Source organism: Alexandromys fortis, unplaced genomic scaffold, assembly GCF_014885135.2.
Source record: "Alexandromys fortis isolate MF-2015 unplaced genomic scaffold, M_Fortis_MF-2015_v1.1 scaffold_139, whole genome shotgun sequence".
Classification (NCBI taxonomy): Eukaryota; Metazoa; Chordata; class Mammalia; order Rodentia; family Cricetidae; genus Alexandromys; species Alexandromys fortis.
The window spans coordinates 2739136-2762752 of NW_026068020.1; the positions used below are offsets into that span (position 1 = coordinate 2739136).

The window sequence follows — 23617 nt, forward strand, 5'->3', positions numbered from 1 at the left end:
AACCACAGCCCTGGCACCCAGGTTCTTCTCTGCTTCTTTGTCTTTCTGCAGAGGCCACCGTGTGCCAGGCACAGCACGCTGGGGTGCACATCCCGCCCCCTCCATCTCTCAAGTGACCCAGGGAGGCACAGACTCACAGCCTTAAATTCACTCTGAAATGGAATTGGAAATAAAACCGTCTCTGTTATTGGAGCTGGAGAGATGAACAGGCACTGTCTGCTGTTGCAGAGGACCTAGGTTCAATTCCCAACACTCACAACCAACCCTAACTCCAGTTCAGGAGATCTAGGGCCTTCTTGGTGATGTGGAATTTCCCTCTGTGTGCTGTGATTACTATTGGTTAATAAAGGAAGTGCTTTGGGCCTATAGCAGAGCTATAGGGGAACAGAGCTAGGTGGGGGAAAACTAAACTGAATGCTGGGGGAAAGAAGGGTGGAGTCAGAGAGAAGCCATGTAGCCCCCCCCCCCCCAGCCAGACAGAACTTTATCAGGTAATCACAGCCACATGGCATTACAAAGATTGATAAAAAACGGGTTAAATTAAAATGTAAGAGCTAGCCAATAAGAAAAGTTAGAGCTAATAGGCCAAGCAGTGATTTAATTAATACATTTCAGTGTGATTATATTTTGATTTAATTAATACAGTTTCTGTGTGATTATTTTGGTTCTGGGCAGCCAGGACAAACTAGCGGCCTGACTACATCTGGCCTCCATAAGCACCACATGCACACGTGTAAATAAATGTTAAACTTTTTTATTGAGAAAATCCTGTCTCCTGGTTGATTGTGAGGAACACACGGTCAGCGGCATGCTAGTTGCTGTCAGAAAGTACCAGAAGCCAGAGTCAGACTAAAAGGTCTGAGTGGTTTCCAAGGTGTGTCTCTGGCCCCTGTAAGTCAGCAGCATGGCCACTTCCTCCCTGGGCTTGTAGGAAAGGCTGCCCACCCCTGCTGGAGCCAGCCACCTGGAAGGGAGCTGTGCCCAGAGCATAGCAGATCCCCACTAGGAGGACACTTGCTCCAGGTCAGGTGTACCTTTGTGGGGTGCCATTGTGCTTGCGAACACATGAGAGCCTGGTGCTCTCAGGACACCGGAGGGTGGCAAGTCAGACCTTTATCATTTAGGAGTCTTCTGTCTGAAACCCTCCTTCAACCCTTGTTGAGACAGCTCCAGTGAATGATGCCGGGAGCCAGATGCCAGGAAAAGCACACGGACTGAGAGGTGCCTGAGCTCGGCCTGAGGGTCAAACAGCGAGAGATGTCCAGACATCGAGGCCTGGACTCACTTAGCTCTCACGTTCTTTGCTCTGGTGCTTCAACATCGGAGGCCTTGCTGACCCCAAGGGACAACCCCACCAGTGGCAAACCAATCCCTAGAGAGAAAAAGAAACTCTCAGCTGACCACGCTTGCCCTGTGCAAACTAGCCATCCCAGCAGAGTCCACATGTGACCGCTGCCTTTGTTAGACTCTCACTTAGGACCCCTGCTCTGCCCTGACCTCTCCTTGACCAGCAGCCAGACACCTAGAAAGAAATCTTGGCCAGGTGGCATTGGTACACTCAGTACTCGGGAGGCAGAGGCGCGTGAATCTCTGAGTTCAAGACAAGCCTGGTCAACAGAGTGAGTTTCAGGACAGTCAGGGTCACACAGAGAGATGCTGTCTCAGAAAGGAAGGTAGGGAGGAAGAGAGGGAGGGTGGGAGGGAGGGAGGCAGGCAGGCCGACCCAGGAGAGAGAGGCAACTATGGCAGTAATAAAGGCCGTTTGTCCTTCCTTGCTCGCCCCATGTCTCCCACCTCCTGACCAAGCCGAATGCCTCCTGGGTGGTCCCTGAGGTATGGTGAGCACCCCTTCTTGGAATGATAAAAACTGCACTGTCTACTCAGTGGCAATGGTGTCCTTATTTCCCCCTCTCCCTCTCCCCCTCCCCCCTCCCCCTCCCTCTCCCTCTCCTTTTCATGCTGGGGATGGAATCCAGGGCCTCTCGTGCCCTAGGCAAGGGCACTACCACTAAACCGTACCATAGCCAGCATTTTAAAGCAAGAATCTTCCTGGCCATCTTCTAAAGATATGTAGAGGGGCTGGAGAGATTGGTCAGCCGTTAAGAGCAATGACTCCTCTTCCAGAGGACCAGGGTTCGATTCCCAGCACCCACATGGCAGCTCACAACTGTCTGTGACTCCAGTTCCACGAGATCCAACACCCTCACACAGACATATTTGAAGGTAAAAACACCAATGCATATAAAATAAATAAATTTAAAAAAATAAATAAAGATAAGTAGAGCAACCCTTTTCTTCCTAATTATAGCCAAAATGAGACGCTGTGAGGTGACCCTCAGAAAGGGTTGGGCACACGCTCCTATTGTGACAGTGGGTGAACGGAGTTCAGCCCTAGCAAGCACCTGCAATGTGGGATGTCTCGGTAAAGCCCACCATGAAAGTAAAAACAGGGACCCAGTAAGATCCACCTGTTGAAAGTGGCCATCACAAAGGAGAGAGCAGGGATGGGCCATGGTGGGCAGCCACATGTCGTCACAGCGGCCCTTCCAAAGGAATGGCAAGACTGCATCCAGCTCCTTTGGATGACCTGTCCTCATGCTGCCCTTGGAGAAGAGCAATAGGTCTAACAAAGGGTGAATAAACACTGCTTTAAGACTGTGTCCCAGACTGATGGCGGTGTTCCACCAGACCTCCTTCGTAGACTTCCAGAACTCCCCTGCTGTTCGTTCAAGGAAAACTCAAACAAAGGCAGAGTGCGGGGAGTGCAGGAAATACTGGGCACAATGGAAGGAGAGGGGCGCATCCTCTCCAAGGACAGGGCCCCATACATGGGCAGCTGGAAGGAGGTAGTTCTGGAGAGATCTGGAGACAGACAGGCCAAGAGGCCTTGGTCTGTGCCTCCAAGGAATCTGCACTTCATAGAACAGACGTGAAGAACCAGAGAGTAGGAGAGGAATTGCCGTCCTGAGAGGAACTGGAAAGATTGCTTTGCCCTGACAAACAGCTCATGGTGCCAGCCTAGTGATGGATGGATTCTGCGCCAGTCGCCCTCACAAAGCAGTATAAAGAGTTGCTTCGAAGAAGTCAACCACAATTCACTTACACGGACCCCTCTAACTAGCTTAGAGATGATGAGGTCCCTCTAACTAACTAGGTTAGAGATGGTGAGGTGGTCCACGAAGGGCTAGAATCTGGCCGTCTGCAGTGCTCGGAGTGCTTGGATTTCTCCACTCATCTGTGACACTCATGGCTGGTCTAAGTCACTGAGGCCCAGAATCCAGCCCGGATAAAGAAATGGATGCATGCTCCCTTCTGTCCGTACAAACAATAAGAGAAAGCAGAGAAGCAGGCTCAACACCAGCAGCCACTTGGAAGCCCAGGCCGCATTAAATTCTGAAAATGAAAACCTGAGCTTGTCTCTGTGGCCATTTTCTCAGCCACCTGAGAAAGTGCTCCAGGCATGTCCCTAAATTATCATGATACCTTCCCCCCACTCCACTCCCTGCCCCTCAAGAGTTCTTGTTGGATACCTGACAAGAAGTCGTTTAAGGAAGAAAAGGCTTATTTGATTCACAGTTGGAGCAGATACATTCTGTCATGGGGGACACGACGGGGGGGGGGGGTGTTCACATCTCATTCCCACTCAGGAAGCAGAGAGGTGGTCACTGTCATGCAGCCCGCTTTCTCCTTTTCATTTGATCCAGGACCCCAGCCCGAGGGACAGTGTCACTCATGTTAGCCTGAGCCTTCCCACCAGCACTCAGTCAGGAACTCCCTCCCAGACACACCTAGTCGATTCTAGAGCTTGTCACGCTGATGGCATCTGGCAGTGGGGCTGCTGGGTCAGACAGCAGCTCCGCCTCCAGCCTCTGTTTTCTGAGGGATCTGTAGCTCTGGCTTCCCAGAGCTGTGGCATCATTCTGCGTCCCCACAACACACGAGGCTCCTGACAGTTCGGTGCCCTCACAAACATCCGTGGTTTTCAGCTTGGCGCGGGCGTGGGTGTTGTTTTTATTTCCCTTCTGACATTTGTCCACTTATTTAACTGAGCATCTTGAAAGTCCGCCGGAGGCAGAGTTTGGAGCCTGGGCTGGGCTGCATCGTCAGCCAGGCAGACCCAGTGTTGCCCTGCTTTCTATGAACCTCATGGCCAAATAAAGCAGGGCAACTTGTCCCAGGTCAGTAGTTCTCAACCTGACTGTGGGTCATGATCCCTTTGGGGGTCAAACAACCCCTTCACAGGAGTCAGCTAAGACCTTCAGAAAACACAAATATTTACATTATGATTCATAACAGTAGCAAAAATAGCTATGAAGTAGTAACAAAAATAATTTTATGTTGGGTGGGTCACCCCAACATGAGGAACTGTATTAAAGGGTCACAGCGTAAGGAAGGTTGAGAACCGCTGTTCTAGATTTTCCTGGAGCCACTCGGGCAGGGCAAGAGGAGCTTAGAGAGGAAGAGCCCCCTGATGCTCAACTCCCTCCAGCCACCTCTCTCCTGTGTGTTGAATGAGGGCTACCACCTTCCCAGTGTGCAGGGACTTCACTGTATAGCATCTACAACCCACAGCCAAACCACCCTCGTTGGCATGGACCCACATCAATAAACGGACCCTCCAGACAGCCGGGAGTTTTCCACTCTACCCCCTGACCTTTCAAGAGCATGATGTCACGGCTGCAGGATGACGGTCAAGATAGAAGCTATGAATCATCCAGGCTCTCCCGGGTGTCACGACGCACAGTGATGTTCTGAGTGAATGCTATCACTGTACAAGTCCATAACAGCTACCGTGGCTGTTTGGCACTAACTCATCACCACGTAAAAAGGAATCCACTCATGGTCTTCCAGAGTTTAACGACCGCTAGGAATTTGCTTTGTTTTAGCAAAACAGAACTGATGAGAATTTCTTGATGGCTGTTACAAGAAAGGAAAGGAAGGGGTGCTATCGATTGCTGGAGATAAACTTCCAAAACCAGGCTCCTGCGAGGCTAGGCTAGTTCGACTTGCTTCTTCTCCAACAAATAAAATATGCCCTGGGTTTCTTTTTCTCCTTATGAAGTTGTCCCTTCTTTTTCTTTGGTTACAGTTTACATTCAGCATGATTTTTCTAGAGTCTAGAGCATAAAGTCAGTTCTATATGCTTAACTTTGAAGTTTTTATTTTATTTCAAATGATTTCTGTTATTGTTTAATTATACACATGTGTGTACTGATGCCAGTGCAGTGGACCGCCGAAGGTGTCCCATCATCTGGAACTGGAGGTACAGTTAGGAGCTACCTGATGTATGTGCTGAAAATTGAACTTGGATCCCTTGCAAGAACAGTACGTGATCTCAACCGATGAGCCGTCTATCTCTCTAGCTCCTTAACGTTTTTTTTTAATAGCATATTTGCATGGTTTCAAATTCACATGGAAAAGAGTAATCCTTTCACCTGCTACTTGTATAAAAAGGAGCAGGAAGGAATATCTTTCTCCTATTTGTATCACGTGTGCCTGTTTGCTGCTTGCAATCCGACCACACTGAATTCAGAAACACAGGCAGGTTCTCCGCTGCCATTAGCCCCGAGGAGGTAGCCTCTGCAGATGTAGCCATGACCTGGACAGAGGGAAATGGTCACAGCTGGACCTCGACACAGTCCAGAGCCCGGGAACAATTAGTACACAAGCAGACACTATGAGACATGTTCATTTGAAATTCTAGGTGCAGCATTGGGGCATCGTGTGTGTGTGGGGGGGGTAATTTGAAGTCAGGTAACAATCATGGATTCCACGTGATTTGCAGAAAAATGAAAAGCGTGGGCTCTCTGGATCTAAAGGGGCCTGCTAATCTCAGAAGTGTGTATAATCAAATTTCTAATCTCTGAGTTTGCCCTCAGGTGCCTGCTCAGGTTGCCAAGCTTCTGCAGAGAACACTTACACGCTCCAGGAACACCGTTATATCAGGCTCAGAGAACCATTGGAGCCACCCAGCCTTGCCAGTTCCCCAGGGGCACCTAACGAGTTGTTTAGCCACTAGAATCTGGGATGCTAAGTGTTTTTTGACTCTTAAAGTCTGCCCTAGACCATGTGATAGGCTGGAAATATTGCCTCTTTTATCCCATTGTTTCAAAGATAAATTGGAGAGACGACTCAGCGGTCAAGTACATACATACTGTTCTTGTAGGCAGAGGAACTGAGTTCAGTCCCCAGCACCCATGTCTGGCGGCTCACAACTGCCTATAACTCCAAGGGATCCCAGGTTCTCAGACTTCTCAGACTCCAGGGCCATCTGTACTCACACATGCACAGACACCACACTTACACATAATTAAAAATAAAATAAATTTTCGAAGATAATTTATTCCACCTGGGCGTTGGTGGTGAATGTCTTTAATCCCAGCAGTCTGGAGGCAGAGGCAGGTGGATATTTGAGTTCGAGGCTAGCCTGGTCTACAGAGAGAAATCCGGAACAGCCAGGACTGCATAGAGAAACCTCGCCTGGAAAAAAAAAATATAAAATAAATAAATAAATGTATTCCTTTCAGAAAATCTGCCATGTGAAGCTGCAAAATCCAGGCGTCCCCACTCTAGGCGACACTCCATCTTAACGCTGCTATTTAAGCATCGTTTACCGGCATCAAAATATTCTGAAAACTCTGGGATTTTTCGTGAATGTTCGGGTCTTTCTGTGATGACGCAAACATTCAATTGTTTTCATTGAATTCCTACAAGAAGCCTGACATGAGCCTTGAGCCCTGTGAAAGATTACAGAGGTGGAGAACGTCCTTCTCGTTGAGTCCTGCAGGTGGCGCCATTAGCAAACTCTCTCACCCTGGCCCTCCGGCCTGCTCCGCCCACAGTGGAGACAGGAAGAAAACACCAAGGGTTTTAGCCCACCTGCTAAAGGGAAGAGAGCACGGGAAAAAAAAAAGATAGATTCATAGAGTATCCTACGGAATCGCGGGGGGGGGGGTTAGTAAAAAAATCAGTAATTAAAGTATCGATTGTGGAACTGTTTACTTCCTTTGTATTAAATATGCACATTGGACAGGCGAGGTGTTTATAAATAAATATGATTTTCAGCTGACTTTTTTATGGTGCCATAATGACAGCCCGATCCTCATTTGTGTGTTAAACGTGCGCTTTAGCAAAATTATACATATTCACCATTGCAATGTAAGTGGCTGGGCTTGCAGCCTCCATGCAATCTCCCAGCCTCCGGTTTCTGCAGTCCTAACACTCTTTGCTTAATCACGCCAATAAAAAGAGTAGATTCCTTTGTAATGCAATTTGTAAGCAATAAACAGGATTGAGAACGCAGTATTGCTGTTGAGTGCGTTTAATGCAGGGTTTTAATTTGGTGTGTAATTATTCATTTGGTAGGCACTTTTTTTTTCTCCTTCTTCTTCAGATTTCCTCTACCCCTGTTCTGAAGAAAAGTTGGCGAGTCTGAAAAACGGGGTTTCCGTGTCTCTGATGTAAGCCGGAGTTTGGTGCAGTTCTTATGAAGAGAACATTTGTATTAATCTGCTAAAGACAGGAGGTCACATTAACGAGTAATACAGGCACATAAAAATGTGATTACGGCTTCTAAAAAGAACGCAGTAGGCTTCTAGTTAACACAATGAGATTTCTAGGAAGTGATGCATAAGTTCCTCAAAAATGACACATTTCTCACGTTCTATTCCAATTAAATTACTGAGGCAGCTAACAGCGATGCGCACAAAACACGAGGATACAATGAGGGGTTTCTTCTTGTAACTGTATCTCTGTGAAAGTATATTTTTATGGGAAGCAGTTAATATTAAGCTATTATTTTTCATCTGCGCTGGAAGGGATGTCTTGAGCCTCTCTTGTCGCTGGAGAGCCTCCTTCTTTGTCTCCCAGGTTTGCTAATAGGAACAGAGAATAGCTTGGCTGGGTACCGCCCCCACCCGGAGTCCTTAGAGTGAAAGAAACAAGGCTGTCCAGGGGGTCCCCCAGTGTCAGTCCCCAGGGCTGTTCTGAGGCCTGTGGCGCTGGGACTTAGGACCCGAGAGCTCCATCCGCTCCCCGCGGCGCCAGCCGAGGCTGGGGAAGCAGAGCTTTGCACCCACTCGTGGTCCGCGAACACTCGGGGAGCGCTCTGATCGCGCATCCCAGGCGTTGCCTTTCTGAGCACCTCAGACCACCGGGATCGGGGAGGGTGTCTCCCAAAGGCTGCAGAACCCCTGCCTTCGAGCTTGGGGTGCAGGGACCAGCCCACCCTCCTGTAGTCCCGATCTGTGCGGTGGGGTGTCCCAGCTGTGCCCAGGTCTCGGGAACTGGGCGTCGGAAGACAAAAGGACGCGATGCTTGCGTCTGCAGAGGATGACAGCGAGCTTTGCGCCGGGGCTGGGAAGAGCTCCGAGCACGGCGGCGGAGCCACCCCAAACCGAAATGCGATTTGAAGTCCTAATGAACTTGATTGCGTGAACATTTATAATCCCCCATGGCCCTAAATGAAATCAGATATAATCAGAAGATACGGGGAAGGGAGTGTTTACAGCCGACGCCGGGCGGCCGCGGGACGGGGAGATGCGGCCCCGGTATTGATGTCGAAAATGATGGATAACGCGGGAATGGCAAATATACTATTTGTCTAATGGCTCGGCAATTAAATTCCCCTGTAAATGACCCATGCCTCATTTCATCCTAATCTATGGAATTTTGATTGAATTCGTCAGCTCTAATTGAAAAATACTGCACTTTAATGCCTGCATTGCAGTTTCGGGACGAGAGTGGTTTTAATGAGACGGTGCCCCTCTGACCCGGGAATATTCCAGACTTTTATTCGGAATTTAAAGCCAGAAGATTGCTCAACTGAGCCCTGTGATTTCCTCTCTGCTATCCACGTCCATCCATCTCCAGATGCGATTTAATAAACGCACTTGAGGATAAATGTGTCCCCGACCCTCACTCCCCTCGTGGCACCCAGAGGGGGGAGGCGCCTTCTCCTCGGGATGCGTCCTGACCAGGGCCAGAGGCCTCACTGGGGGAAGGGAGAGAGCCGCTAATGCTCCCCCAGACACTCCAACCAGACACAGTGCCTTCTTGAAGCCAAATCCAGGAGCCCTTCCTGGAGGAGGAGGCCCCACTGTTAGCGACCCCCACACACAGACTAGGTCCTAAAGCGCTTTATATGCAAATAGCGAGGCAAAGCCATCCCTGAAAAATTAGCTACTTGCTGAAGCATATTTACTAGATTGAAATGAGTTAAAGAGAAACATTTTACGTCGTGTAAACGAGATAATTGAGCCACATTAAAACTGGATGTTTGCTCCTTTCTAAAAAAAAAAAAAAAAGGAGGAGGAGGAGGGGGGAGAAGAAGGAGGAGGAGGAGGAGGAGGAGGAGGAGGAGGAGGAGGAGGAAGAGAAGAAGAAGAAGAAGAAGAAGAAGAAGAAGAAGAAGAAGAAGAAGAAGAAGAAGAAGAAGAAGAAGAAGAAGAAGAAGAAGAAAAAGAAGAAGAAAGAAAAGAGGAAAAGAAAAGCCGAGGAGAAGAGCAGAGATAAATGTTCATGTGGAAACGAAGCCTGAGCTGTTCACAGAACCAAGTGCCCAGCCCAGCGTGGGGGCCGAACCCTCCTCCCCTCGACTCCCTGAGGGCTGATTCCCACCGCGGCTGGCAGGGGGCGCACTCGAGCCTGGCTCACGTGGCCACGGAATGACCCAGGGAGGAAAGTGGGCGAGGTCAGCACCACTCCTGCCAAGGTCCTCCGGCCCCGTCCCTCGTTCCACTCACGCCCGTTTTTCCTCCTCCCCTCAGCTCTTCGAAACCGAGAGGGTGGCATTGAGGTGGTGGCCCTGGGGAGACCGAGTGTGGAGCACAGCCAGAGTCCAAAGAGCACGGGGTGCCCGTCCCCTATCCCTAAGAGGGATGAGTTTGAGGTTTAGCACCTTTAGAGTTTGCAGATCTGTTGTTTTAAACGAATACCAGAACACATAGAAGCCATCTCCCCGGGAAGGCGGTGACTTGCGCTCAGTCGTTGTTAAACTTGGTGACAAGAGCAGACAGCAGGGGCCGCTCCCGGGGCTGGAAAGACCTCAGAGCCTGTGTCTCCAGCCGAGGATGCGCCGGCCCAGGGGCGGAGCTTCGGGGCCTCTCCCCAGCCCATCCACCCCCGGCCCCGAGGCGTCGTGGGCGGTTAAATACCTTGCTGTATCCAGGACCTTTTGGTGGCCTGTGCTCCGTTTTGTAAGGCCTTGAGAAACTGCCCTCACACTGACTTGGGGAGCATCCAGCACTCTGCAAACCCCATCCTGGCGTAGGACGCTCACCAGCAACCGCTGTGGCCAGGCTCCTGGCCAAAGCGCGGGACAGACGCAATACAGTGCGCAGAATAACCCGTGACCCAACAACTAACTGTACTAATTATCCCCAGCTAGTGACACAATCCAGAGGCTGGCGAGAGAGCACGCCGGAAGTCTGGCCCATTACGCAGGTGGAACGGCAGAGTCTGGGTGAGGTCAGCTGCCCATCCAAGATGTACAGGCCCAGACGACAGAAGTTTCTTATCTGATTCCAAGACCTGTCTAGGAGAACCTTACATGGAGTTTACGAGGAATTAAAGTGGGTGTTCTACAGGCACATCCGAAATCTGGCGTTTTATATGCCTTGTGCAATCACGGAGGGTTTTTGATACAGACCTCCCTTGTGGCCTAGACGTTTCGAATTAAAAGGAAATTGAGACTATTGTTCTTGTCCAGCTGTGGACATAAATGAAGCCGACGTCTCTGCCTTTGGTGGTCCCAGGAGAAGGGCGGTCCAGGATTCTCAGGCGTTCTGGAACCACAAAACCCCAACAGCTCTAAACAGTTGACATTACTTATGTAGTCCATAGGGGGCGCTCTGCAGAACCAGTGATTCTCCATCAAATGCTGACATTGTGAAGCTTTAAATAAAACTGCTTGCTGAGCCAGAGAGGTGGCTCAAACAGTAAGACGTTTGCAGCCAAGATGGATGGCCTGAGTTCGATTCCCAGTACCCACAGGCAGAGGCCAGATTCCCAAGGGTTCGTCTAAACTCCACACACAAACTAAATAAATAAATGTAAAAGTAACTGCCCACTGCCCTCTCATTGTTCACTAAAATCTGTAATACATATTTGTAGATAAGAAATAGCCTCAAGATGATTCAAATTAAAACACCTAATGTGGGGGCAAAAGCAATTACTCACCGGTTGAGGACACTGGCTGCTCTTCCAGGAGCCAGAGGGGCACAGGTTCAGTTCCCAGCACCCAGGTGGCAGCTCACAGGCATCTGTAACTCCAGTTCCATGACCTCTGACACTCTCTTCTGGACTCTGAAGGGACCGAGCACACTCTAGGGGCAAGATACCCTTGCAGGGTAAACATCCGTATACATACAATAAAATATAAACAAACAAATAAATAAATAAATACAGAATGTAAACTTGACTTGTACAACAAATTGTTCAGCTCACTCTATATGAAATGATAATATCCAAATAATCTTGCAATGTACTGAAATAAGTCCATTTGCGTGTGTGTGTGTGTGTGTGTGTGTGTGTGTGTGTAAAGTTGAATTTGTCTCTCACATCTTAAGGCTTCTGATTATGTGATTATTCTTGGATGAACTTTGTTAGTGGCCTAAGGGGCTCGGTGAGAAACTTGAGGGCAGTGGTTATAATAGTCAAGATATCACAGAACCCAACTCCAAAACACTTAGATTCTAAAAACCAAAAATTAAAAAGGGGGAGAAAACCTGTAAGATGAAGGAAACTCTTAAATCAGGCGTCTCCCTATGGGTGTACAAAGAGGAAGGGGACGTCCCACCTCTAAGATTAAGGAAACATCTAATTTGGTCACATGGTGGCCGATGACATTTGTTTCCTGAGCTCCATGGTCAATGTCTGCTCCTTCATGTTCGTTGTCTGAGACTTCCAGGAACAAAAGGTGTGTGTGGACAAGCTGCCTTTGCTGCTAGCTTTGCTTTGTTTCCCAACCACAACTAGCTTGCCCCTTTGCTCAGGAAGAAGAGGAGAGTAGGGACTATGGGTCTACTGCTAAGGACGACCATTCTGCTGGGTCTGGTTAGACCAGGCCTCCAACACCACCCCAGCCCCCCAGAAGGAGCTATGTGCCCTGCATTTTAGTAGTTGCCTGAGTGTGACCTGCCTCAGTATCCCCTACAAGGGCTCCTGAAAATGTGGAGCAGGGGAGGGGAGGCCGCGATGACCCTGTTCTGAAGTTGTCTGCCTTCTTCTTGCTGTGACCAGAGAACTCCCTCCTCATGCCCTCCAGTTCTCATTTGCTCTTCTGCGACTCAAGCAAGTTGACCCTTAGCTGAACAATCCCTGGGGTGGTAGGATCTGGACTCTGGTCTCATTCTGGCTTCTTCTATCCCTGAACTCTGGGAACTGGAGACATCACCCCTAGAGCCCTGGGATGGCTGCAGTGGCATACCAAACATGAAATCCTCTCCATTTGGTCAACCAGAGGGAACTCCAAGTGTCTATACTTCCAAAGGAAGGAAGTCATCAAGCCGATGATCTATGCCATCACCGACAAAAACGGAATGTATATTTAAGGGGCAATTTCAGATCTCAGAAGGAGAGGCTGGAGTTCCTGTGCTCTAACCTCCTCCACCTTCCAGGGCTGGGCTCAGCCCTCCACGGCTCTGGCCTCACTAAAGGGTATGACTCGACCCCTGGAGAAACCATAGCCTTCGCCTTCCTTTGGAAACGGAGCCACATGAGGGGGTCCACGAATCTGATCCTCCGTGGATATGTCCTGCAGCCATCTGGAACTAGCCACTCTCCTCACTGTTTGTGGCACCGATTCTGGGTAACTTCAGAGGCACATACAACAGCCAAGATCTGTCCAGGATGCTTTCAGCGTAGAAAAACCTACCTCAGAGGTCTCAGAGCTAGCACGAGTGAGCTACCTCTTCCCCCTGGTTCTTCCGAGTGGATACTCTGTTTTAAACACAGCATCTAAAGCAGATCAATGTTTATCTCCCCTTCCCATCCTGGTTAGTACGTGGCCATGTCTCTAATTAGCGCGCACTCCCCTCTTGCTCTCACCGTGGAAAAGGCTATCACCTAAGGTGACAGGTTCTCTGGGAAACTTCGTTTGTCTTTCCTTTTTTTTTCTTTTTTTAATTTTATTTCCTGCAATTCTCCGGCCTCAGATTCCTGAATGCTGTGCTTTCAGGCCTGGCTTCTCTGAGGACTGTGCTGAAGTGACAGCCGGGTCCTTTGGGACTTCAGTAGACTGAGGTCACTGGGCCTGCTTGGGTCAGCGTCAGAGCTGTCAGACCTGGAATTTTCTAGTTGAGCTTAGGCATTGGTTAGGAGGAACCGAGGCCATTCCGTCTTCCCCTTCCACTTAACCAGCCTCTCTCCATTCTGTCCCTAAGCAACATCGTGACTCTGCCTAGTGACGACACCCTTTCTGGGTCATAGTTTCTTACCCGAGGGGAATGTTACCTTTGCTTTTCAGTATTTCTCAGGGACAGAGCTCCTCCTAACAGCAATTGCTCTTGCTTACTGCGTCTGCAGAAGTTCAAGGGCAGGGTGCCCCTGATGGGGGCAACTGCGAATCCAGTGCCCTCTTGCAAGATGCTTTGCTAATGAACTCTCCGGGTAAGGCACTTGCGCGCGGCAGCGCCGGAGGGGAGCGGGGTGTTCTGGAAGGACAATCTCTACTTTGTTGGGGACTTTAAGCTCTGGAAAAGATACATCTAGGTCCTTGGCCGGCCCTCAATCCCAGAGGTAGTTTCCTGGCTCTCCTCTAGAGAGCTGGAATCTCTCTGGGTCCGCAGGCTAACAGAACACTCCTTCCTTGAGCCTGCAGTGGAAGCCAGCTGTGTCCAGCTCAAGACCATCACTGTATTCTCACCACCTTCCAAGCTCTCGGCATGCCTACCAGAGCAGACCCCAGCTCCGCGGGAGGGTTACCAGGATGGTGATCCCCCAAGGATCCCAGCATAGGCCAAGTACCCGTTCACCCCTCGGTGCCCTCTTCGCTTCCAGGCAGTCCTTCACTAGGCCCCCAGATTAGCATCTCTGTGAAGTCCTGCAAACAAGGCCTGCTGTGCTAGAGATGAAAGCCTGGCTACGGGTGGTTGGGTGGGGGGACTTTTGAAGTCCCGAAAGGTGGGGCCCAGAGAGCAGATGGGAAAGAAAGCCAGGTGAGAAGAGCCCCCCCCCCCGCTGACCTGTGCCCTCGACCCCCCGCCCCCAGCATCCTCTGCCCTTTGTGAGCTCCCTGGAAGGCCTATACCCACTTAACCTCAGTACTTGGGCAAAAGACTGCCCGGTCTTTGCATAGCGGTGCCTCTTCCGTGGCAGGGAGTCCCGGGCCAAGCGAACATTTGCCTCCTTCATCTCCCGCCCCCCCCCGCCTTGCCCCGCGCGCACCCCTTTGAGAGCTGAGTGCTTCCTGAGAGACGCACAGTGAGCGTAGGCTCAGGGACTCTAGGGAGAACGCAGTGAGCTGCTGTTTCCCCGGGTCACAGGTTCCCAGTCCCAACCGTTAGGAACACAGAGGGAAAGAACTGGATCCCCACTTGAAGTCCTCTCATACCAGAATCCCCACCAAGGGAATCCAGCCGCAAGTGGAGTGCGTGGGGAAGCAGTGGATTCTAAGGATTCTAAGTGCACGATGCAGTCCGGGTGCGTCGTCCAATTCCGCACCCGACGCCGGGTGCAAGATTGTGTGTGCCTCCATTCCCCGTGTGCAAGATCGCCCAGAAGCCATGATCAACAGATCCCACGAGGGCTAGTCTCCAGCACCACGCTCACTTGGCCTGTCCCTTTGCGGTGACTAGAGCGGCACAGGTGTGAAGGTCACAGCTCTCAGCCTTTGAGACCACATTTTTACAGCTCCCAGAATTGAAAAAAGGGGGGGAGGATAAAAGCCCCTCCCCTTCACATTTCTGGATTGCAGTGGTTTTGTTTCAGCTACTTTGAGGATAGGGACAAAAAAAAAGTTTCTCCATAAGAATGTCGCTGCACACACTGTCCTGGGGAAGTGCTTCTTCTTGGGGGCACTTTAGAAACCCCCTGTCCTGCTTTCTGCATGGTCAAGGAGCAGAATAAAGGAAGCAAAGACTTTTATTTTATACACCACTTGATCTTTGCTTGGGAAACTCTATTAATTGAATGGGCTTGCCTTTTTTGCCAGGTCCCCTTTATCATTATTTATGGGCTTTAAATTGTTTAAAGTTCCCTTGACGTTCAATTTACAAGTTTGGGGACTTTTTTTGTTCTGCCTTTTGTCCTGGAGAAAGACATCGTGTTGGAAGCGCTTTGAAAAGCCAAACATGAGAGGTTGGCAGTGAAAGGGAAGCGGGCAAGATCCCTTTTAATTCCGTCCTGTTGGTGAATGGCTCTTTTACATAATTGCAGGAGCTATTTCAAAGCCAGCCAAGGGCTGACTTCACTTAGAACCACATGGAGTCTATTTTGGGCTTTCAGATTTAAAAAAAAAAAAAAAGCTGAATAAAATAGTTTAAAAAGATGAGGCTTCAATGCTTTCTGCTACTTGCAAATTGGTGTGTCTGATGGGGAGTTTTCCACAAGCGCCTCTTTGTAAGTCCGTCTTGGGCCGGGGGAAGCTCGATTCTGGGTTAGCTGGGTGTGAATCCCAATTGCCCCTCCATAAATAAATCCCAAGCTATTTCCCAACTATGTCCAGGAGCAAGTTCTGCGGCAATGATGGAACCGTCAGGACCCCTCAAAATCCTGCTTAATAAAAACAACACGGTTGCCCGAGAAACCATCCTGAAGTTTGGGTCTGGACTGCTGGCCGGGCAGCCTTTTCTCCTGTGCGAGGCCTGCAGGCTTCCCCACGCGGCATCCACGGAGACTGGAGCGCTCCACGTTGACCCCTCGAAGCCGCACGACGCTTCTACCTCCAGGTAATATGAATATCCATTCACTCGTGCGGTTCGTATTTTGTGCTTGGCTTTCACACACCTGTGTGCAAAGGCTGAACCGGACAGTTCACAAACGTGGAACCAACTTAATTACCGCCACTTTTATCGAACGTCTAAGCCACTTATACAATCCTGACGATACTCGCTTGGCAGCGGTAAAGTACCTCTGGGACTGGGCTGTCGTCATCTGAGAAGGACGCTTCGAGAGAAAAAGTTCGCAGAAGTTAACTGGAGTTGGGGAACCCAGCTCTCCCCGCGCGCCCTGCCTTTTCCTAATTGGAGGGGGGCGGGGCTCTCTGAGTCTAGTTGCTAAGATCTGAGCCGGGTGATTTTCCCGCACAGCCTGGGCCGAGTCCAGTTTCGCTGGACTCTGCTGTTCGAGGTTGTTCCGAGCAAAGCGGATAGGAATTTCAAGGACAGATAGGGGTACCTGTCGCTCCCCGTCCGTAAATCCAAAGGTTTTTGTTATCCGCAGCCGCCAGGCTCGCCGCGCTCTGCACGTAGCTGAGGTGTCCTGGAATGAATCTTGTTAATCACGCCAAAACACAAGCAGCCTTTTATGATGCGAACAGTCATTTTCTAAGCAGTTAAGCATTAGATGAGAAAAATATTACTGCATAGCATTCGAGAAAAGCACACTAGTAAATAAAATTCGTATTGATGAAAAATTATTTGAACTCACTAATAAAAGATTAGTATTATAAACCCCGCAGTCAATACTTTTCGTGGCAATTTATGGATACAAATAATACGCCATCAAATTACTTCAAGTGTGGCTATAATTCAAAGGTCCAGAATCTTGTTGCAGAACTTTAAGCGTAATCACCAAAATAGTCAAAGGAATCCCTATCTCTGGGTGTAATCAAGCGACAGAAGACTCTACAACGATATTTCACAGTGAAAGAGCAAAAAGGAAGGTATTTGGGGCCAGGTACGTGAGTGGCTGCTTACAAAGGCGCCCCAGAGATAAGCGCAAAGATCCTCAGCTGTTGCTACGTAAATCAAGGAAGCCGTTATTCTGGAAGTTGGGGAGGGGGCAGCGGACGATTAACAACAAGGTAATGGCATCAGAATCTGTCACTGTAACCATCTCATAATAAGAGGGAGTGTTTATTATGTTCATGGAGAAACCAGCCTTTTGCCTTGGGCTTCCATCATCTTCTTTTGTGGGCAAACAGGGGCTACAGCTTGGAAGACTCCTCAGACACCTCCTTCCCGTGTATCCCAAAGGGAATTAATTTCCCCTCACACTGCCTAAGCCATCTCGAGGTCTGGGCGTGAAGTGAGGGGACGCAATACAGGCAGTGCCCTAATGAATTCCTTTCAAACCGCCTGCTGCCGAAACCATCTATTACTGCGGCCCCGGAGTGGGGAAAGGCGTTTGAGATGTCTTTGTCCGGGTGATGGAGAGGAGAGGAGGGGACACTGGTGGGGGAGGAGGGCCGCTGGCTGCCCGGCCAGAGAGTTTTCTCCTGGCCTAGGGATCCGAAGGACGCACCCTCAAAAAGCCTCATACCTTTCTGGGTGGGCAATTGCTCTCTGGCCAGACTCTTGGCCCAAGGACGTGGTCTAGGATTGAGACGTCCCCGGGGGTCTTGGGGTTAGAGCAAGAGGGGGAGAGAGAGAGGGGGAGAAAAAAGCAGAAAGGAGAGCTTCAAAGAATCGGGTCGATAAATTCATAAAGATCGATTTATCTTTATCTCCCAATTAAATGTGCTTGTGATACGTACACACGTCCAACATGGGCCAACTCCCCAACCACCAGCTTCGCGGGGTGAACTGATTTTTAGTGGCTTATGTAACAATGCCCTTCTTTGCTCCCTGATCGGGTGCTGTCAGCAGTTCCGGAAGGATGTCTAGACCAGGGAATTTGAAGCCGAGGTCCGGGGACAGGAGGAAGCCCTGCGCGCTCTGGCGCGCTTGACAGAACCTGCCCTTGCCAGGAAACAATCTCATTTAAAACGGAACACAAGAGCTGAAAGTTTGTTTCAACATAAGAAAAGAGGACCAGTAAATGTCTACTTTCCTTTCGCCGCAATCCCGCCAATCTCTTGACTCCCAAATTCCTGGGGATTTACCATCATCGAGAACGGGGGATAGATCTTGAGAGGCTCGGCTTCATCCGGCAGTCAGCAAAGGGGAAATGCGCGCCCTGGAGTCATCGAACTATGCGGAGCCAGGGTGAGAGCTCCCTTCGCTTCCAACGTGCTTAATTAGCGCCTATTTACAAAACGCAGCTTTTATTTGAGCAAACATCATAAAGCTTTCATCAGGATAATCTCACGTTCTACAATCCAGAGGCGTCGCAAACTCCCCCCTCCCCCCCATTCCTCCCTGAAGATGGAGCAGATAAAGGACTCGCTTTATTATCATAATTATCGTGGCTGTTATTTTGGTGCGCGCTGGCAAAGTGGGTAAATAGGTGCGATGATTAAGAATGTCATGAAAAATGAGGAGGGATCGCTCACGAAGGGCCCAGCTAGGAATGGGGGAAGGGGGGGGGGAAACAGCCTGCCCGCCCCGCCACCAGAGAGCCCTGAACAACTGGGCAGATTCCGTGTAGTGAACAGGGGCTTACAGGACTCTGGCGCACATCTGGGAACGAACCTGTAGAGGCAAAACCCAGGAGACCTTGCCGGGACCCTTGGTACAACCAGAGCACCCCTGGCTACAGTGAGCATCACACAGGGTTCTGCTATAGAGACCATAAAGAAAATAAAACGCTCCCGGCCCATTCAGGGCGAGTGCCAGCTCCAAGCTGCCTCTGAGACGGTCTCCACGGGGATGCCAGGGACTCGAGGATCTGAGCAGAGGATGTAGCAAGGGTTCCTCTCAAGTTTGCGCTGCGTGGTGCAGGAACACGGGCTTGGGCTCCCAGGCCTGCACGCTCCAACGGTGGCGCCCGCAGCCCGCCTGCGGCCAGCCTGGGTAAAGGGGGGCGGAGCCCTAATTTTGCCCTGCCTCTCCCGGCACAGCCAATGGGAGGTGGTACTCAACACCACGTGACAAAAGCTCTGCTGGGCAGCTGGCAAAATGTGAATGAGAAAGAGGAGCGCGATTTAAAGGTGCTGGCGGCGCCCGCCAGAGACAAGTGCGCCGGCTTCGCGCGCTCCCCGGCGGCCCGTGGGAGACGACTGACTGCGGGACAGACAGACGGACACACGCACCGCTGGTAGCCGGGTCGAGAGCCGCAGACACAACACGCGTACGTTCCGACGAGCTAGCAGCGGGGAGCGGCTCCAGCAAACGCGAGGCCCCCGGCGCCCTCTCCATCCCGGGCACACGGCCTCACCGCGCTCAGCGGCTATACCCGCGCGGGCCGGGTATGCTGCAGGTCCCGCACTGAGGGGCGGCGGCGTCTACGCTCCGGGTGCCGCTCGGCCTCTATCGGGTGCTCCCGGCGTCCGGAGGGCTTCCAGGCGGCGGCGCGGCACGGGGACTTTTCGTCTCTCCCTGGCCTCTCCCGAACGCGTCTATGAGCGCTGCATTCCCGCCGTCGCTGATGATGATGCAGCGCCCGCTGGGGAGTAGTACCGCCTTTAGCATAGACTCGCTGATCGGCAGCCCGCCGCAACCCAGCCCCGGCCATTTCGTCTACACCGGCTACCCCATGTTCATGCCCTATCGGCCCGTGGTGCTGCCGCCGCCGCCGCCACCACCTCCCGCGCTGCCCCAGGCTGCGCTACAGCCGGCTCTACCCCCCGCGCACCCTCACCACCAGATCCCCAGTCTGCCCACTGGCTTCTGCTCCAGCCTGGCCCAGGGCATGGCGCTCACCTCCACGCTCATGGCCACGTTGCCCGGCGGCTTCTCGGCGTCGCCCCAGCATCAAGAGGCGGCGGCCGCCCGCAAGTTCGCTCCTCAGCCACTGCCTGGTGGTGGCAACTTCGACAAAGCCGAGGCGCTCCAAGCCGATGCGGAGGATGGCAAAGCCTTCCTGGCCAAGGAGGGCTCGCTGCTCGCCTTCTCTGCGGCCGAAGCGGTGCAGGCTTCGCTCGGTGAGTCGGCGGCGCGCGCAGCCGGAAAGCGGGGACGGGAGGGAGTGGGGGCGGGCCAGCTCCGGGTTCCCGCCGGGACCCCGGGGACGAGGCCGCGCCCCCGCCCTACCTCCGCTGGGTTAGCTAAAGGAGCCGAGGGGGTGTTCAGCGGAGCTTCCCAAGGGGCATTTAAAGCCAGGCAACAAGCAGGGTCTTGGGGAAGGAAGGCATTTAGGGATCTCCTGCTAGCTGCTCCGGGCCACGCTTCTTGCGGCGCGTTTGGTTCAATCTAAACTGTCCCCTCAACACACACTGTGATGACTGAGGGTCCTTGATATGTTGCAACCTTAAGCAGAGGCCTGTTGGGCTGTTTTTTTTTTTTTTCTTTCAGTTACGCATGTACCCAAGAGAGTCGAGACTTAACATGTCTTCATTGGGTTCTCTGCTGTCCAAGAGAATCAGATTTTTAAGAAACTGTCCAGGTGTGTGTGTGTGTGTGTGTGTGTGTGTGTGTGTGTGTATACATGCATTCGCGCGCGCATATGGATTGTCGGGTAGGGAACTTCTCCTAAGGTGACTCAAACGATCTGTCTCAAGAAAGCTGCTGTCTGACATCGGCACTACTCTACTATCCCACTTCTTCTGTGGTGAAATTGAGACTCACTAAATTTCAGTGTTCAGATGGTGGCAGGAAGGATCGTGAACTCTCCCTTGGTCCTCAAACAGCCCTGGACCCCGGGGAAACAAAAGGGGAAGTTCTCTTGGGCCTCGGGTCCAAGCTGCATCCTTCTACTTCAGCTGTCAGAGGCTGGGAGGGCGCGCGGGAGGCATGTCGGCCCCTTGAGTGATGGTTCTGGGCAAAGGGCCGTTGCCTCTGCTGTCTCCTCCTCTCCTTTGAGCTTTTCTCACGCTCGTCCCCCCCCCCCACCGCCGCCGCACTCCTCAAAGCCCAGGAAATCACAATGTGTTAATGTCGTAGAAAAACAATCTGCTGGGGGTGGGGGGTGGGAGTGAGGTGCCCAAGTGGGAAGGGGTAGGAAAGGCAGTGTTGGAAATGTAATAAAAGCCGTTTGGTTTTGCTTTCAGTCGGGGCTGTCCGAGGGCAAGGGAAAGACGAGTCAAAGGTGGAAGATGACCCGAAGGGCAAGGAGGAGAGCTTCTCTCTGGAGAGCGATGTGGACTACAGCTCAGATGACAATTTGCCTGGCCAGACCGCTCATAAGGAGGAAGATCCCGGCCACGCACTGGAGGAGACCCAGCAGAGCGGTGGTGCAGCGGGCAGCACTACATCCACGGGCAAGAACCGGCGGCGGCGGACTGCCTTCACCAGCGAACAGCTGCTGGAGCTGGAGAAAGAATTCCACTGCAAAAAGTACCTCTCCTTGACCGAGCGCTCGCAGATCGCCCACGCCCTCAAACTCAGCGAGGTGCAGGTAAAAATCTGGTTCCAGAACCGCCGGGCCAAGTGGAAACGCGTCAAGGCAGGCAATGCCAATTCCAAGACCGGGGAGCCCTCCCGGAACCCCAAGATCGTCGTCCCCATCCCCGTTCACGTCAGCAGGTTCGCTATTCGAAGTCAACACCAGCAGCTGGAACAGGCCCGACCCTGAAGGCCCAGCCAGGGTGGACACCGTCGTGGAGAGGCCCTAACACCCGAGGGAACCCGTGGCAGATTCCACTGTTTGAAGCAGAACTGAAAGGCACCTCCCAGATGTGGACATCCCAAGCAAATTGAGAATATATTCACTAGATGGGCTTAAAGGAGGCTACGGCCACACCAGAAGATACACTAAATATTTATTATACGACCCTACTTTGTACATAGATATCTATATAGACTGGATCTCAGCTGCAGTATTTGAAAGGGATAGGACCAAAGGTCTCCACTCACACATTCCAGATGAAACAAACCCACCACTTGGTATTCTGCCGCCCCGGGGCGGCCACCTTCCCATACTTTCCCAAAGGTAAATGGGAGACACAAGAACAAACACTGGGGTTTAAACTTATTTTTTGTTCTTAATTCTGGCTTTTTGAGTTGAGCGCAGAGCAGACTTCTTGGAATCTAGGAATCTGCTCTGATGTTTGCCTTTGCCTGGCTTTCTTCCCTGGGCTTGTCTATCCTATCTGAGCCATGTCGGAAGCACGTCTCCGTTGTGTTTAATTTATTTCAATGTAGCTTATTTTCATATAAGTTATGACATTTAAACAATCTCAGTCTTGTGAATAATAAAAAAGCAAGAAAAAAACACAAGCTCAGTCGTTGGGGCCTCCTAAGAGTGCCCACCACTTGGGCACTTCAAGGGCACTGCCAGGGTGTGGTCAGCTGAGTGGCATGGGACCAGGATGGAGGCTGATCGGCCGTAAGCCACGTAGCACTCTAACAGACTTTCAGTTAGAGAGTAGAGCTGTGGGTTTAAGAAAGCCTAGTTTTCACTTTAGAAGTCTGCCATGTCCCCTTTTTGCATGGTCTTATCAAAACCCGAGGACTGGCAAACTTTGGCCAGAGGAGGCGAGAAAGCGAGCGGGGTGGTGGTGGGTTTGCACAAACTCAGGGACTCCACACCCGATGCATCCAGGGACAAGAAACTCCGATCCTAAAAGCGGCGGTGCCGGCTCGCTCTCAGGGCCTCGGGTCCATAAATCAGTCTGCAGGCGTTATCTTCCGACAGGAGCCGGAACCCAGCAAGCAGTGTAAGGCTTCCCGGCAACTCTGGGCTTGGAGGCGGGCTGTGAACTCCAAGGCTCTACCCTTACCCCTCCGGGCGGGGTCGGAGGGGGCGTGCCCTGACCAGTGCCCCACCCCAAGGGCGCTGGGGCCTCGCTGCCGCTCAAACGTGGCTTAGCGCCCAGAAACCTAAGGATGGGGCGTCTCTCTGCCTTGGAGGGGCGGCCTGTAAAGCGCGGGAGGGGCGTGCCCGCTCCACTTCACCTCCTCTAACTTTGGTACTAAGACCGAAGCCGGGACCGCACTCCGGAAGCGTCCAGAGAGACGCCAAGGCCTAGCGCTGCCAACATTGCGGTGCCCAGGACCCGGGTATCCTGAAAGTGTGGAGCGTGCTAGTGACGGTGATCCTTCTGGTCCTTAAACCTGCAGCCCAGAGAGCAGCTAGTGGCTCCACCGCTTCAGCTTTCCAAACAGAAGGATGCGGAAGCCCCAGCAAAGCCACCCTGAGGCACACGCTGTGGTTTCCAGTCCAAGAAGGGGGAGTCCTAGTGCCCTGGATCAATATTGAGTTAATTTATCCCATTTGCTCTGGTCACCTCTAAGCGGCATAGGGGTCGGGCCATAAAGGCCTTTGCCCAAACTTCAGGCGCAGGGTGGAGGGCCAAAGTCACAGAGTCACGGTTTCTTTCCGAGTATTTCCTCTATTGGGAAATGCCTCGGACTTGGGTTTTTAGGACAAGGCCATGGAGTGGCCTTTCATCCTAGGGTTAAGGCAGTCTTTGCAAAGCTCTGGAGTTCTCTGCTGTCCCCCACCCAGTGCTAGGAGGAACCGAAGGAAAAGTGGGGGCTGTGTCCTGCCCAGGCACAACTAGTGTGTAAGGTCCAGTGGCTTCCTCAGATCCGCACCTCTCCTCCCCCGCCGGTGTCTCTGTTGGCACTAGCTGCTTCAGCTAGATTCCCAACAGGCTACGGTGTCAGTGCGGGGGTGCCGAAAATTCTAGGTCCTTAGGGATGCCAAGCCCTCTTTTCTACACACGCAACACCTGGGCCAGTCCTTCCAGGGAATC

At 51.7% G+C, this 23617-nt stretch overlaps 1 protein-coding gene across 1 annotated transcript; it reads left to right on the forward strand.

The window, feature by feature from the left end:
• Window positions 1-15506: 15506 nt before the first annotated feature.
• Gbx2 (gastrulation brain homeobox 2) lies at window positions 15507-22101 on the forward strand. The gene is made up of 2 exons (XM_050163123.1): window positions 15507-19903; window positions 20969-22101. Exons 1-2 carry the CDS (start codon window positions 19381-19383, stop codon window positions 21490-21492), a joined length of 1047 nt encoding a protein of 348 aa, XP_050019080.1. The 5' UTR covers window positions 15507-19380; the 3' UTR covers window positions 21493-22101.
• The last annotated feature ends 1516 nt before the right edge of the window (window positions 22102-23617 follow it).